The 15036-nt window shown below is 36.1% G+C and overlaps 1 protein-coding gene across 3 annotated transcripts in view; it reads right to left on the bottom strand.

The window, feature by feature from the left end:
* The window catches only part of ALDH1A1 (aldehyde dehydrogenase 1 family member A1), a 180815-nt gene that overhangs the window by 22470 nt on the left and 143309 nt on the right, over nucleotides 1–15036 (bottom strand). For all 3 annotated transcript variants that reach the window (XM_055272247.2, XM_055272248.1, XM_055272249.1), the window contains 5 exons: nucleotides 7575–7715; nucleotides 5586–5715; nucleotides 3813–3874; nucleotides 2192–2320; nucleotides 729–842 (listed from right to left, as the gene is read on the bottom strand). In XM_055272247.2, the coding sequence (XP_055128222.1) occupies nucleotides 729–842; nucleotides 2192–2320; nucleotides 3813–3874; nucleotides 5586–5715; nucleotides 7575–7715 (576 nt within the window). The remainder of the gene's footprint in view (nucleotides 1–728; nucleotides 843–2191; nucleotides 2321–3812; nucleotides 3875–5585; nucleotides 5716–7574; nucleotides 7716–15036) is intronic.

Here is a 15036-nt window from a genome sequence, read left to right as displayed (position 1 = left end):
TAACATACATTATTTTTTGCATTGAGCATCTAACAAAGTCACATAATTTAATAGAATGACTCAATAATTTTTTTTTTGCATGGTACAGTATGCTTCCACCACTTTCTTTTGCTTAGGATAGAACATCATCAATAAATGGGGATCTATTTTCCCAAACTTCACCTTCTAGTCTGCTCTCCCTCCTGCCCGCTGCTTCTCCTTTGTGGTTGGGGTCTTTTTCTTTAACCTTTAGGATGGTCAAGTTCAAGCCAGAGAGGCAGAAAAGTTAGTCTAGGTACCACTGAGGGAAGCTGAGTTTCTGGCTCTCTTTCACAGTGTCCAGGAGAAAGACAACCCCAAATAAGGTGCAAAGGGTGAGGCTCTACTATTTAATTTTCATAACTTATAGGATAAAATCATATTCATTCATACAAATCACTATGGCCTAATTTTCTATTATAAATCTTCCTAATAATATGACAAGGTCTCAGCAGCCATATTTCTCATCAGATAAAGTAATGAACATACTAAAAATAGCTTACTCTCATTCTGATTTTAAATAGGTGCATCATGTCATTCAAACTACCTCTGCTTATATTCTATCCATATGTTTGAAGGCTAAAATAAATAACAAATCATTAAAAAGATTTTTGTTTTAAAATTGTTGGCTCAAAAATAGTTACATAAAACATACTTTATAGCTGGCAATGCAGACATTCTTAACTTTTGCCCTGAGTAAATAATATTACCTCTGTTGATCCTGTGAAGGCTACTTTGTCTATATCCATGTGAGAAGAAATGGCTGCCCCTGCTGTAGGCCCATAACCAGGAACAATATTCACTACTCCAGGAGGAAACCCTGCCTAAAAGGTAAAAAGTTTAAAAGTTACAATACAAGAATTTAATTGAAAAAAGAGGAGAGTAGGGGATTGAGATTGTCTCTTAATGCCAACCTTATGAGATGCTCTAGAAAAAAAAAATTCACCCAACTCGTTCTATTCTTTAGTCTTATTATGTCATTTCTAAGCATACATAAAAAAATAACTTCAAGGGTTGCATTATTGAGGGATAATTTCTTGTCAGGGTAAGTCTATATTCTATGAATCATTGCTCCAGTGATGGCTCTTTCAAATTTCATAATGCTAACTCAAAAAGATTGTATGTAAAAAAGTGTTTGGTAAGTTACTTATGTAGAAAGTAAGTAACATGTTTATTATTCCCATCAGCAAAAATAAGAAGCTGAAGGGATCTCACATTTTTTGGTTCCTAGCTGTTGTTGATTGTTTAGGGCATAACTGCTGAGTTGCAAATTCCCATCGGCATTACTTAGTAAATTGTTAAGTAAGTACTGTCATCCCATTCATGATTCAATATCACAGGTGATTTCAATCTTCATTAAAGATTCAGGTAGAAGGCATGGGAACTGAGTTGGGCACATTACAATTTCATGTTATTTGCATCAAAATGTTTCATTTTGACATTTCTTTTCCCTGTTTTTAATTTGAATAAATAATATCTTTAAAAGATAAGTTCAGTTTTGTAACTTTAAGTTTCTAGTGATTAACATTTATTTTTTAAGATTTGGTAAGATGAACAAAAAAGGACAATAAATTGTTTGCAAGTATATTAACACAATCTAGATAGTTGATGAAAATGTTTTACGTGCTCTTTTACTGCTTTTGAACAGGAAGATAAATGCAGAGGAACTCATAATAGAAAACTGAATATAAACATATCCACTCATGAGTAGACTGAAAAGTGTTTGGAAATAATGTGGCTCAATATTACAAACAAGCATATTGGCATAGAGGCCCTTTCAACCTTACATAGATTAGTTTACACAATTTTGCAGAAAACGCTAGGCCATCAGTGGCAGGTACAAACCAGCTTAATATTTCAACATTTGGAAGAATGCTACATTAATTTCAACATGAATTTATGTTCATGAGAGTTGGACAAAGAAGCAAAAATGTGATCCCAAGGTGACTGTTTGACACCAAGCCTTTGTGTTTGGCTTCCTGTCTGCATTTGGGCAGAGATGAATTTGGGGTGACTGCCAGAAATCGCAGCCAGCAGTCATGCTAAATGTATTCCCCCACTGAACAGGAGCCATCTGTAAATAATGTACTTTATAGTAGCAACAAATGAGGTCTTCCTATTGTAAGTTAGGATTCTTGAGTTCTTGTACATATTTTGACTTAGGGAGACTTACCTCTTTTATTAAAGATGCCACGTGGAGAGCAGTGAGAGGAGTTTGCTCTGCTGGTTTGACAACCACTGTGTTTCCACAGCTCAGTGCAGGCCCTATCTTCCAAATGAGCATAACCAACGGGAAATTCCACTAGAAAGCAATATGTAACAATAGATTCTTTGTATTGCAAAAGGCATATTTGCTAATCCAACTTCCACATTATACACCCCCTGTAGATGTTATGTAATAACTGTGTAGTTTTGTGAAATCATCTGGCATATTATACTTCATTGCTAAAAGCAACTAGTAAATGCTAAAACGCTCTGAGTAAACCAGATATGAGATATGAGAAGGAAGTAGGAGAGAACCTCAAAATTTAATCAAGTGCTGTTGAGTTATTTTTCTACCAGGAAAAAAAAAATCACTGCATGGTTTGGCTTATTATGAAGCACACTGTAAGTTATCTAAAAATGCTTAAAAAGGATGATTACTCTCCTTCTCCATAGGTCACTTATTGTAATTATTTACCCAATAATGTTATTTAGTAGCTTTTATTTCCAGGAAAAATATCTTGCTAAAGACAAAGATGTCCAGGGTCCAGAGGCCAAGTACTTGGGTTCGAATCTCAGCTCAATCACTGACCAGTCATGTGAACTCACACAAGTTACGTGCTCTCTGTATCTGATTTCATCATCTGTGAGTGCTGATAATAGTCCTCTCTGCCTCAGAAGGCTGTCTTGAGGATTAATCAAGAAAGAGGGCCAGGTGCTCAACACAATGACTGGTCTAGCATACACACGTAGTACATATCAGCTATTATCACTGTTCATAATTATATAGTTTTTATCAATTTATTGGGATTTTTGAATTAATAAGCAATTTCATTAAAATATTGATATGAATATATTTCAATCTCATTGGAGCAAAAGATAAGTCATGACCATTTCTTCACATAAGGACTTCGCTACCATTTTTTTGTTTGGCCTTTTAAAGCATGTCAGTTAAAATAAAATCATTTAGATAGTCTCCTTTCTGTTGGGCTTAAAAAGTCTTCACAATCCTCTTAAAAAGGCTACTTTTCTCTAAGAGGAATATGGAGGATCTGAGCCTCTTATCTAAAGGTAAAATATATTCCACGCAGTGCTTCAGATTCCTCTGGTATTTTTTTTCCATTTTGATTAAAAAATGTGTGTCATGAGTTGAACACTCTGGGAGCTACTGTTCTGCATGATGAGATGAAAGTGGGTTGGAGAACAGTAGGCCCCACTACATTCCACTAAAATGCTATCCTGCAGATGTGCAGTGGAGAGCACCTTGCCATATACATGTAAAGCATGGCTCTTATAAAGAGTACATAATACTACTTTAAAAAAAACAACCCATAGAGTAAAGGATTAACATTTATGGATGATGTAGTATTAAAACATTCTCAAGAGATATGCCAGAATATAGATAGGTTTTCGGACTACCTAATTCATATGCAAGAAGTTTAGTCACAGGGAGACCAAGTTCAACAAATCTTACATTTACTTCACATTTAACAAATACATAAGCAGCCATCTGTTTTAGAGAAAGCTTCATCATGAGATAGAATAAGAACTCTTCTTTTTAAAATTGAGAATTATATAGGAGGAAAGCTTACAGGAATGATTTGGCCACATACACCAATAGGTTCATGTCTTGTATATGTAAAAAAATTTCCATCTGAAAAATAAAACACACACAATCATATATAAACAAATGTATTTGACATTCACAAAATTTTGGTTTGGGGCTGATGTGAGAGAAAGGTGTAGACAATAATTTTAAAAACATATATCTGCCTGGGCGTGGCGGCTCATGCCTGTAATCCCAGCACTTTGGGAGGCCGAGGCAGGTGGATCACAAGGTCAAGAGATCGAGATATCTCCAACTATCCACAAAATGGTAAGTGAAGCCCTAAAATAGTAATTCGAAATGATAAGAACCATAAAATTGAGTTAGGTGAAATCAAAGACGCAAAATTGGAAAAAATCTGAAAGATAATTAATTCTACCTTTCATCTTCTAGGAGGCCTGATTTGAAAATTATCTTTGTTCTCTAAGAGTTATAAAAAAGGGACGAGAAAGGAAGTAGGAGGTCTCTGGCAAAGAGAAGAACCACATTCCACTTTGTTTCTGGTAGCTCAAAGTTCTACCAATAAGATAATTCTTTTTAAAGGTTATAATATAATTTTTACAAATAGTAAAATTAAAAACAGTAGAATTAAAAAGAAAATCTCCCTATGAATAATAAGCCTTTCCCACTAACTTGTTCTAAAATGTATTTTATTTGCCTACCAAACAATAATAGCAAATTCTCTAAATACATGAAGAAAATGACAGGAGTATAAGACATTTATTTTCAATCTAAATTTGACCAATTTATGTGCCCCGAAGTTTAAGGTGGTCATCCAGAGAGATACATTATGCTTTACGTTCAATTCTGTTCTAGTTCCCACAGAAGCTTCCTGGCTTCAGCAAGAACTATCTTCATCAAGATCTATTTGTGTTTTAAGTGACTTCTCCCATTTTGTCCCAGAGTAAAGTAGGACAGTTCTAAAGTAGCCACATTTCTTAGTACTACCGAGGTCTTACTCTCCTCTCAACTTTCTGCTATCATTTCTGACCTCCTGGATGCTCCAATTAGATTGCAAGTGCACATCAGGGCCAGTCCTGGAGGGTATTGTATTCCTAAAGTTCATAGGTTTGCGTGAATTAAATTCCATCCATATTGTTTCCTAAATGTGTGTGTTTTCATGTTTCACATGAAATATTTTTAGTATTTCTACTCCATTATGTGCATACCCCAATAAAATAACACATATATACAGATTCACACACACAAACCCTTAACTCAGGCTGCAAACACAGTCCCATCTTGCTTTGAAGATATTTGAAATGAGTCCGTGTGAACTGGCTTGTTTGATTAGTCTGGTCTAACTACACTGAGTTTGACCAGGCACAGATGACCATAACTGACTTATACTGGAACATGTAAAGAGGCTTAAATAATTACGTTACAGAAAGGATATAAATGTCAGTATTGGAATAAAACCCAAATAAATAATTTCAGAGGCCAGCTTTAAAAAGTTTGGGACCTTAGAGAGGCAATAGCGTCAAATCAGTAATTATGGCCATAGGAATGTTCTTACTTTAACATTTTCTAAAATATCTATAATGTTATCTTCATGATTATGCTGAAACAACTTTAAAAGACATTTTATGAATTTTAACAGAACTTCTAAGGTGAAAACTGTGTTGTCTCAAAGTCAAGAGGAAAATAATTTTGCCTTATTTGGTTGACATCTTTAAAAGGGAGAGTTTGAAATTATTCAGCTCTATAGTAAACTCCTCGCTCCTTTCCTCACCATTAGTGGTTTCTCAAAGATACTTACCAATTGGTATTGTACGGCCCTGGATCTTGTCAGCCCAACCTGCACAGTAGCGCAATGTTTTGATGCAGCCTGCTAAATCATTCAGATATGCATTGGAATAGAGTTTTCCACCATTCATTGACTCCATTGTCTGAAAAAAATGTCAAACACCAAATCTAAAATTCCATAAAAGTTTTAGATTGAAAATATGTAGTAAATACTTTGAGTAATCACGTGCTAGGAAATTTTTGAAATAGAAGAAATCTTGTCATCTTGTCTAACCTCCACTTTTTAAGAGTTAAAATGACTTCCTTGAGGTCAAATAGCAAGATCTGGGCACAAAGGGTAGCGAGATTCTGATTTCTAAACCCCAGGGCTCTTTCTGTCTCATTTTGAATGTCCTCCTGCTAACCAACTTTCTAGGAATCGGTCACAATTTGATATATACATAGCATGTGAGAATGAAACCTAGTCTTCTAAGTCATATCAGAATTCCAACAAGATTTCTGTTATTTTGTAATCAACTGTGGGTGACGACTTAGTGTGAGTGACTATTAATGATGCCTCAGTAATAATTTTTAATTTTTGCATTCCATCTGGATATACACAGTCTACTCACACAAACTTAAGTAATGCCTGGATTTTTCATCCATGAATTTCCTTCAGCAGAATTTTAATTAGGAAACTACCAGTGTTGCCATTATTGTCATAATTGCCGTTTGAATGGTCAGGTAAAGTTCAACATTTTCTAGTCATGTGCCCTAACCATTATAAGATGACCTATCTCCCCTTTGGCTTCTCTTCTTAAGCAGGACCTTAAGCTCTTTGAGATCTAATATTCTGTTGGGGTGGTTACCAGGCAGAAATGCACAGGTGATGAACTGTTAAAGCTATTTGTTTCTGTACTACACTCTCTACCATGTCAAAATTTAACCAAATGTGACTTTTGTATGCCTGTACTTTTCCCTCCATAGGATCTTATGCTGACAGGCAGTCAACAAATCAGATAATTGAGAAAAGCCAAGTTTTAGCATTTTCTGCTTTCTTCCTACAGGCCATTTTTATTACTACAGTTTTATTGCACAAAGCTGCTCGTTCTGAATTTTTGTGTATTTCAAATTATGTTGAATATTTGAGTAATAAATGGTCCTTTGATTAACCATACTTGCTATTAACCATACATGCTAATGTTGATTTTTTTAAAATGTAGACTTCTTTGTTACTGCCACTTTCAGATTCTAAAGATGAAATTTGCTCGAAACCTGATCTTGGTATTGGTTTATGTTAAATTGGCTTCATCATAATGCCCAACTGAGACAACAAAAACAAGGAAATACCCTCCCCCAACTATATTATGCTCTGACTTATCTAACTGCTAAAACATAAACAAACAAAAATAGTATTCATAAAAACATAATTTTGATAAACCACATTAATAATTGGATTTTTTTATTCTTTGCCTTTTTCACCTGTAAAAAGAACATCATTTAATTATGACCCTTGTGAACAGACACATGTCAGGAAGAAAAAAAGTAGCCATTTATTAAATATCTTAGTGAGCTAGACTAACGAGAAATAAGATTTATTTTAGAGAAATAGTTTGGGCACCCTTAACAAACTTGAGTTTTTCCATCAAAAGAGCTCAGTGGTCAAATGCTTGAATAAACCTAATGTATCATTCTAGGAGACTCAAACTTCATGTGATCTTATGAAAGCCTCTGAGAAGTTTTAAGGTAAAGAAAATTTTTAAAATTTGGTTTAACTTGGGTTTGCCAAAGTTTAGACCGCAGAATCTATTATGGGAGCAGAAATCAACATCATCCATAATTGAAATGCAGATTACTATTTGAGAATAGTCAATGTTAAGGGGCCTATTCATTGGGACAAAAAATGTTTACATTTTGTTTGCAGAGAGCATATAGTGATCCCTAAAATCAAAACAATTTGCCATTTCAAACGCTGAATGCTTTTGAGAGCTCTAGCTACCCATCCAGCTTGGATAATACTCACCGCCAGCAGCAGACGATCTCTTTCGATTAAATCAGCTAACTTGTATAATAGTCGTCCCCTCTCAGAAGCATCCATAGTGCGCCATGGAGATCCAATCTGAAAAGCCTGTCTTGCGGCCTTCACTGCCTTGTCAACATCCTCCTGTAAGTCAACGGGAATTCAATTCAGTAAGCTAAACATATTAGGCAAGCAAATTCAATGCCAATAACCCTATAAAATAGACTGTAGTGACTCATAAGCAGGCACTGTGTCTCCATTATCCCAAAGTCTAGCACATTGTGCACATTCAACTACTGTATGTTGGAATTACTCCTGCTGAATAATCTTTACCATGATGATCTCCACATACCTAGCATATGCTGGATTTCCTAGAATATAAATGTTTTATGATTTTAATAGTTGCTATCATCTGAGTACTTGCCCTGTTTCAAGTAATGTTCGGATGACTTTATACCTATTAGCTCATTTAATTCTCAATAATTTTATGGCACAAATATGTTCCCTGTTTTACAGATGAAGAAACTAAAGCAAAGAGAGAGGGGAGCTTTAATCAATGTCAATAACTAAAAGTGGCTGAACTGAGTTTTAAACGGAGCCCATCTGATTGTAGAATCTTTGCTGTTTACCACACATTATACTTTCTTAGTGACTGGGTTACAAGAGTTCCAGGTCAAGCTCAAGATCCAAAATAATGAATATCTTCCTTGGTCTCTGGTGACTCAACAGCCTGTCCACTTTCATGAAGAGCCTATTGAAGGGTGAATAAGAACTTTTCTTTGCTATTGAAGAATAAACCTTAGAAACATGTGCTCATTCCTCTCGTGCAGAGGGAACAGGGCATAGAAATAGTGGAACTAATGGAGTAGGATGTGCATGTGACAACCTCTCATTTCCCAACTGGGTACAAAGAGATCCTTTTAAATCCCTAATCCGATAAAGAAGTCAGTTTCTTATTAAAGATGCATGGCTTAAAACTACATTAATTCAAGTAAAAGTTAAAGAGTAAAGTGACTCCACATTCAATCTAGCCTCGTGGCCTTCACTCTCATAGTGCCTTCACTCAATTTCTTCTTTCTCTGTTGTGTTTTTCTACACCAGGTATATTCTCTGGTTCTTTCGCAATTCACCTCAGTTACAGATATTGCCCTGACCACTCCACTCCCCTGCAGATCCCTGTTCAGACCTCTTCTGAGCTCTTACAGAACATACCTACTACTACTGCAAACACCATAAAGGAATATATCATTCCAGTGTTCTTTTGTACATAGAACTGGCCACTACATGGAATTGTATAGCTCCACAAATAGTGGCTATATCACAGGCCAGTAGGTTGCAGTATTTTGCAGGAGACACAATTCCCTTTAAGAATTGGGGGAGAGAAAAAGTAACGATCCTAGATTTTTTTTTAAAAGTTGTACGCAATTAAGCTAAATCCCATCTAAGGAGATACCTTCCCCTCAAATGGACCTCAAATTAACATCCTCCTCCTTAGGCTATATTCAATCAAGAAGACCCACACTTACAAGTCTGTGAATTAAAACACAAAAAAACTATTCTTCTAGTATTTATCACCAAAATAATATTATCTGGGTCAAGAGAGATATTTTAGAAGCATAATCTGGTCGGATTAAGTAATAATATTTACTGACTACAACAAAGATTCTTTCAGTGTAATACATCACACACTGGTATATCTCACTGTCTAACTTTTCAGAGAATGATGATATATACAAAATATATGTATTTATTGCCTGCCTTTCCTGAGAAATACATATACAGTGCATATTTGGGGCATTCAGTTAATCACATTGATTGCTTATATTTAGACATTGTTTCATGCCACACATTCTAACTTTTTCCTAAATTTACAGAGCACTGTTTGAAAAAAAGAAAAAGCAAACCACAAAAATCTGAGATTGTCAGCATGATCTGTGGATACCAGAGCTTATAAAATACATGCTGGTCTGTGTTTAAACAGATCTGTATGACACAGCTTTCATTTGGATCTTTCTGTTCAGTGTCCTGCTATTGGTCTTAGCCAAATATGGGCTATCATAGGGATCTTGGCCTCCCAAAGGGATATGGAGAACTGGCTTCAAGATAAGTAACTCTCCCATATGGAAAGCACATCCCTAAAGAATGCTGCTATAAATAAAGATGTTCTTATGATTATGTCCTTTGGAGCATGCGCCCCCTTTTCTCACATCTTATATGTAATCTTGCAGACGCAGAAATAGAGTAATGTCAGTTAATATATAGTTTGACATGAAAACAACCCAGATTTGAATTCTGATTCCTCTTCATTAGCTATGTAAACCCTGAGGCATCTAACCATCCATCCCTCTAGCTAAAGATTTGATAAATATTCGACTCTGCAGCATTCTCATCATCTCTCCGCTAAAGACAGCAGAGTGAAGTAAGAAGATTGTCCTTTTGGAATATTCAATCAAATGGGAGAGACATACAATCAAATCACTACCCCAAAACATTATTATAAACCATGAAATATGTTGTGGCATGACTTCTCGAAGGTTCAGCTTTCTTTTCTTTAAAATCAAGATATGTTGCTGGGTGTGGTGGCTTGTGCCTGTAGTCCCAGCTACCCAGGAGGCTGAAGTGGGAGGATCGCTTGAACCTGAGAGGTGCAGGTTGCAGTGAGCTGAGATTGCACCACTGCACTCCAGCCTGGGTGATAGAGTAAGACCCTCATCTCAAAAAAAAGAAAAAAGAAAAAAAAGAAATTGGGGTATGTTACCTCACAGGGTTGTAATGAAGATTAATAAGATAACACTTAAACATTTTCTATGTTACAACATCATGTATTATTCAATGGTGGCAATTGTTACTGTAGTCCTAGCAGTCAAAACTTTAAATTTTAATATAACGCTCAGCAACTTCTCTCTCTCAATAGAGGGAGATTCACTCTGTTGCCTAGGCTGGTGTGCACTGGCACAAACATGGCTAACCAAAGCCTAGACCTCCTGACGAGCCTCAGGTGATCCTCCCACCTCAGCCTCTGGAGTAGCTGGGACTACAGGAGTACATCACCATGCCTGGCTAATTGTTTATTTTTAGTAAAGATGAGGTCTTGCTATGTTGTCCAGGCTGGTCTCAAACCCCTGGGCTCAAGTGATCCTCTCACCTTGACCATCCAAAGTGCTATGATTACAGGCATGAGCCACCATGTGCCTAATTTTTTTGTAGAGATGGGGTTTTGCCATGTTGTCAAAGCTGGTCTAAAATTCCTGGGTTCAGGCAACCTGCTTTGCCTTCCAACGTGGTGGGATTACAGGCATGCAGGGATTATAGGTGTGTATTGCTGGGCCTAGCAAGTTCTAATGTATTTTAATCCTTCCTTTCAGTTTTCACTGCCCTGAACAATTTTAGGCCGTATTATTTCATATCGTCAATGCTGTCTCAAGTTCATTCTCTTCTCTCCTCAAACTATCTTGGCTACTATCACCAGGCTAATCTTCTGCAAATAATTTTATCTTATCACTTTGTCTTTCAAATGTTTACACCTGTTCCCTTTCATCTACAATCTCAAGGTCAAAGTCCTCCCTGGTTTTCAAGGCCCAGGATTTTCAGACCATATCTCACCTATCCAAACTTAGTGTTTCCATTTTTTCTACTCTATCTGACCCAACTCCTTCTTACCTTTGTGTCTGTAGTTCTCCTTGCCTAGAATATTTTACCAGTATACTCCCTTACTTTCAAAATCCTATATATACTTTAAGACCCAGCTCAAATATCAACCTACCTAAAACCTTGCCAGACTAATCCAGCTCGATGATGGCTACTAGCTAAGAGCCTACTAAGCTCCAGGCACTAAGGAAAGTTCTTTAAAGCCCCATAGTTATTATTATTATTAAGTATCATGAACCTTGGTTTATAAATTAATAGACTATGGCTCATGGATATGAAATCTAGCAGACAGTAGAATCAAACTTTGATCCCACATCTGACTACAAAACCTAGTTCTTACATCTCTGTAAGGCTTCCCTAATAATGACCTCCTTTGCAATAAATATATACTGCTATTTGTTTTATAAACTATAATATTTCTTACAATTCTGGGTCTACAATAGGCAATAAATAAATTTTCAATAATTTGGTTACCTGTTTTATAAACTCAACATGTTGTACTGATTTTATATAAGGGGTGCCTTACATAATTAATTTAACTACATTGGCATTTAATAATAAATAATATTTTAATAGATTCCATGATACTACAAAACTTATACATTATTCAAAAACTATTAGACATAAAGTTATTGTTTTCTTAATTCCAGGACTAGCATTTTTTAAAATTTTTATTTCAGAACTGGAATTTTCAGGGATATAATTTTTTAATTAAACAGAAAACAATTCGGTACATTAACTCAGATTTGCCACCATCAATAACAATTTTGCTGATGGCACTGAAAGTGCTCCTTTTTTGAAGTAAGGGCCACAAGCTGAAAGTAAAAAGACAGTTCAAATGGATGAGATATTAAATGTCTCCTAAAGCACAGTTAAGGAAGGACTGAACTCTTCGATCACTCCCAGATGGTACATTTCCATATTAAATTCATTCAGAGATGGAGAAAATAGTTATCAGACCAGTTTTACTTTTATACCTGTCATAGGCACTTACTTTAATGGACATTTACTTTTATCCCCACCAATTATTTGTTAGGTCACGCCTTAGTATTAAAAGCAGTTTTCAGGATTAGTCAACATAGCCTAAAAGAACAACTGAAGTGAAAAGAAAACAGTTCCCACCCACATCCGTACTTTGCTTTGTAACCTCCATTTGTTCTTGCCCCTCCTCTTTTCTTTATAATATCTTTGAAAGGCAGTATATAGCCCATTGTTAGCCCCATTCTACTTATAAATTAAATCCCTAAAACCTCTTGGCTCATTATCTAAAGAGTCAGATACAGAATATTAGGTTTACTGTGACTATGTAATTTACTAGATTTGTACCTTTCACTAAGCAATGTCGGAGTTTACTATACATTTGTCGGCAAAATTGTGGGAACAGCAATAATTATTTAAAAATAAGTTTTAAAATAATTCTTAAAAAGAATATAGTGATAAGAGTGGCAGATGTTTAAACAGTGGTTTACCATGAATAGTTTATATCATAAACATTTTAGTTTTAGTAACCAGATGACCAGCCAACTCAATTGGCATTGTGACCTGATTTGAAGCTTGGGTAGACATTAATGAGCATCCTTGATCTCTTGGGTGAGCAATAGTAATTGTCAAGAAGCACAGAGCAAATCAGTGGTAGACATTTCTAAGGCTTCCAGTATGATCATCAGCTTTCCCTTACTATACTTCAGGAAGGAGGTAAATCCCACAAACTTCATTAAGAAAAGTCCTCAGACTGCTCTTATGCCTAAAGGTTTCAACTGGAACTTTAGGCACAGAGATTTGTTTTCCTAATAAAACTAATCCCAGTGGCAAAGGTCGATGTTCAAGTCTCCAGAACTAAAACATCAATAATATTTTTCTGTTTGTTAGTTGCAAACTGCAAACAGATCTGGTCCTCCTCTTGAATGGAGAGAGAAAGTACGTAGCTCTCAAGGGCTCACTCTGTCCTTGCCCTTTATTGCTTTTCTCACCTTCCCAGGCCTGCTAGAGCCACTCAAGCAACTAGAGGAACATTTGACGTGGTGGTGTGTGGATCTCCTGAAGTCTCTGATAAAAGGTGTTCATTCTTCTTTGAAAAGTGAAGAATAAAGTTCTCTCTTATTTCTGGGAATGGCTTATAGGGCACAGGCTTCTGGGGCTCCTATAGACCTTGCCAGGGATGATCAGTATTTCTATGCCCAATCTTGGTTTGGTAGCATTTCAGAGAGGTGCAGAGAGATCACCACAGTACAGTTTTCAATCACTAACTTTCTTAGGTGTCAAAACTCCTTGGCCCCTGTTAAATGTTAATGCTTGAGAGGAGATACAACTTAACAGCTTAACACTTTAGTTCAGTGGTTCAAGATGCATTCCCCCACCTGCCTCCCAACCAACAACATCAGCATTACCAAAGAATTGATAAAAAAATGAAAATTTTCAGGTCCCATTCTAAGATTATTGCAATGAAATCTAGGGGAAGGTGGGGCTCAGCTATCTATGTTTTAACAAGCCTTCCTGGACATTCTGAGGCAGGCTAAGTTTTGAGAATGTCTGCCATAGCCAATAGTCAGGTTAGTACTAAATTCCTAATGTGAGGAATGTGGAATATACGGAAATTCAACACTTGATGAAAAAGAAGACTTTCATAGATTTATAGAATATACTATATCTATAGTATAGTATATCTATCGAATATAGTATAGCATACTTATAGGATATACTATATCCAGAAACAAAGGATATAAATGAGAGATGTAGTGTTGATCTCTACAAGAAGTATATTGTTTCAGACAAATTAACCTGTAGCTGTATAATACAAAGGTTATAATACAGGCAAATACAATGTCCTATAACCACACAGAAGAGAGTAAGTCTGCTTGAGAAGGTTAGAGAAGGCTTTAAAGAAGTATAAAACCCTGGCATGACTGAAGCTTTAGGATATGCCTGGCACCGTTGAAGTGCTCTATATATTTAACTCCTCAAGCATTTTCTATCTCCTCATTTTACATGAAAAAGAACAGAATCTCAAAGAAGGTAAGTACAAACATCGAAAATCTATGCTCTTACTATAGAGGGTGACTTGAACTAGGTCCTGAGGACTACACTGTGGACATGTACAGAGGCAGTGACTAGCAAGCGATGGTTGGGGACAGACACTGGGCCTGACTAAGTTGAAACTCTTAAGTTGATTGGGTGGCCTGGGAAAGAGGCCATAAACAAAGGTTGAGTAATATTATAAAGGACCTTTGTTTGTGGACTTTTTCCCACAGACAGTGAGAAGCAGAATGGAGAATTTATGCTTTGGTGAACTCTTCGGTATAAAGAGTAAATCTGAATCTGAAAGCCAGTGACATTTGTCATCATTCTATTTTGTTTCTACTTCTCAAATTGTTAACCCGTATGGTTGAACTCCGTACTCCTGTGGCTTGAGACTTCGGTCTTACTTGTTTTCATCCTAAGGAAATCTGAACCCGGGGCCTCTCCTAAATCCAAAAGGGCCCCCTCAGGTCTGTCACTGTCTTGGAATGAGTATCTGCATGGCCCAGTACGTTGAGATTTGTGATCTCATTTTTGTGATCTCATTTACTGGGGCTAAAGTAGTGGAAAAGACTGGGCAGGAGACTGGCAGGAACATGTAATTGCTACAATTAACTAAAACACATTGTCATGAATAATATTATCCTTGGGTATTGCTGGCTTTAATTTCCCAGAAGTCTTTTCCTGCAGCAAATAATAATAATAATAATAATAATAATAATAATAATAATAAAATAAAACATTACCTCTTTACAGAAATTTAAAGCTTGGCAACCCCTGGGCAACTAAAGAGCAGAAAAAT

Source organism: Symphalangus syndactylus, chromosome 3 (genome assembly GCF_028878055.3).
Source record: "Symphalangus syndactylus isolate Jambi chromosome 3, NHGRI_mSymSyn1-v2.1_pri, whole genome shotgun sequence".
In the NCBI taxonomy this organism is placed as follows: domain Eukaryota; kingdom Metazoa; phylum Chordata; class Mammalia; order Primates; family Hylobatidae; genus Symphalangus; species Symphalangus syndactylus.
The sequence above is the reverse complement of the archived record's forward strand: the minus strand, read 5'-3'. Positions and strand labels throughout refer to the sequence as shown.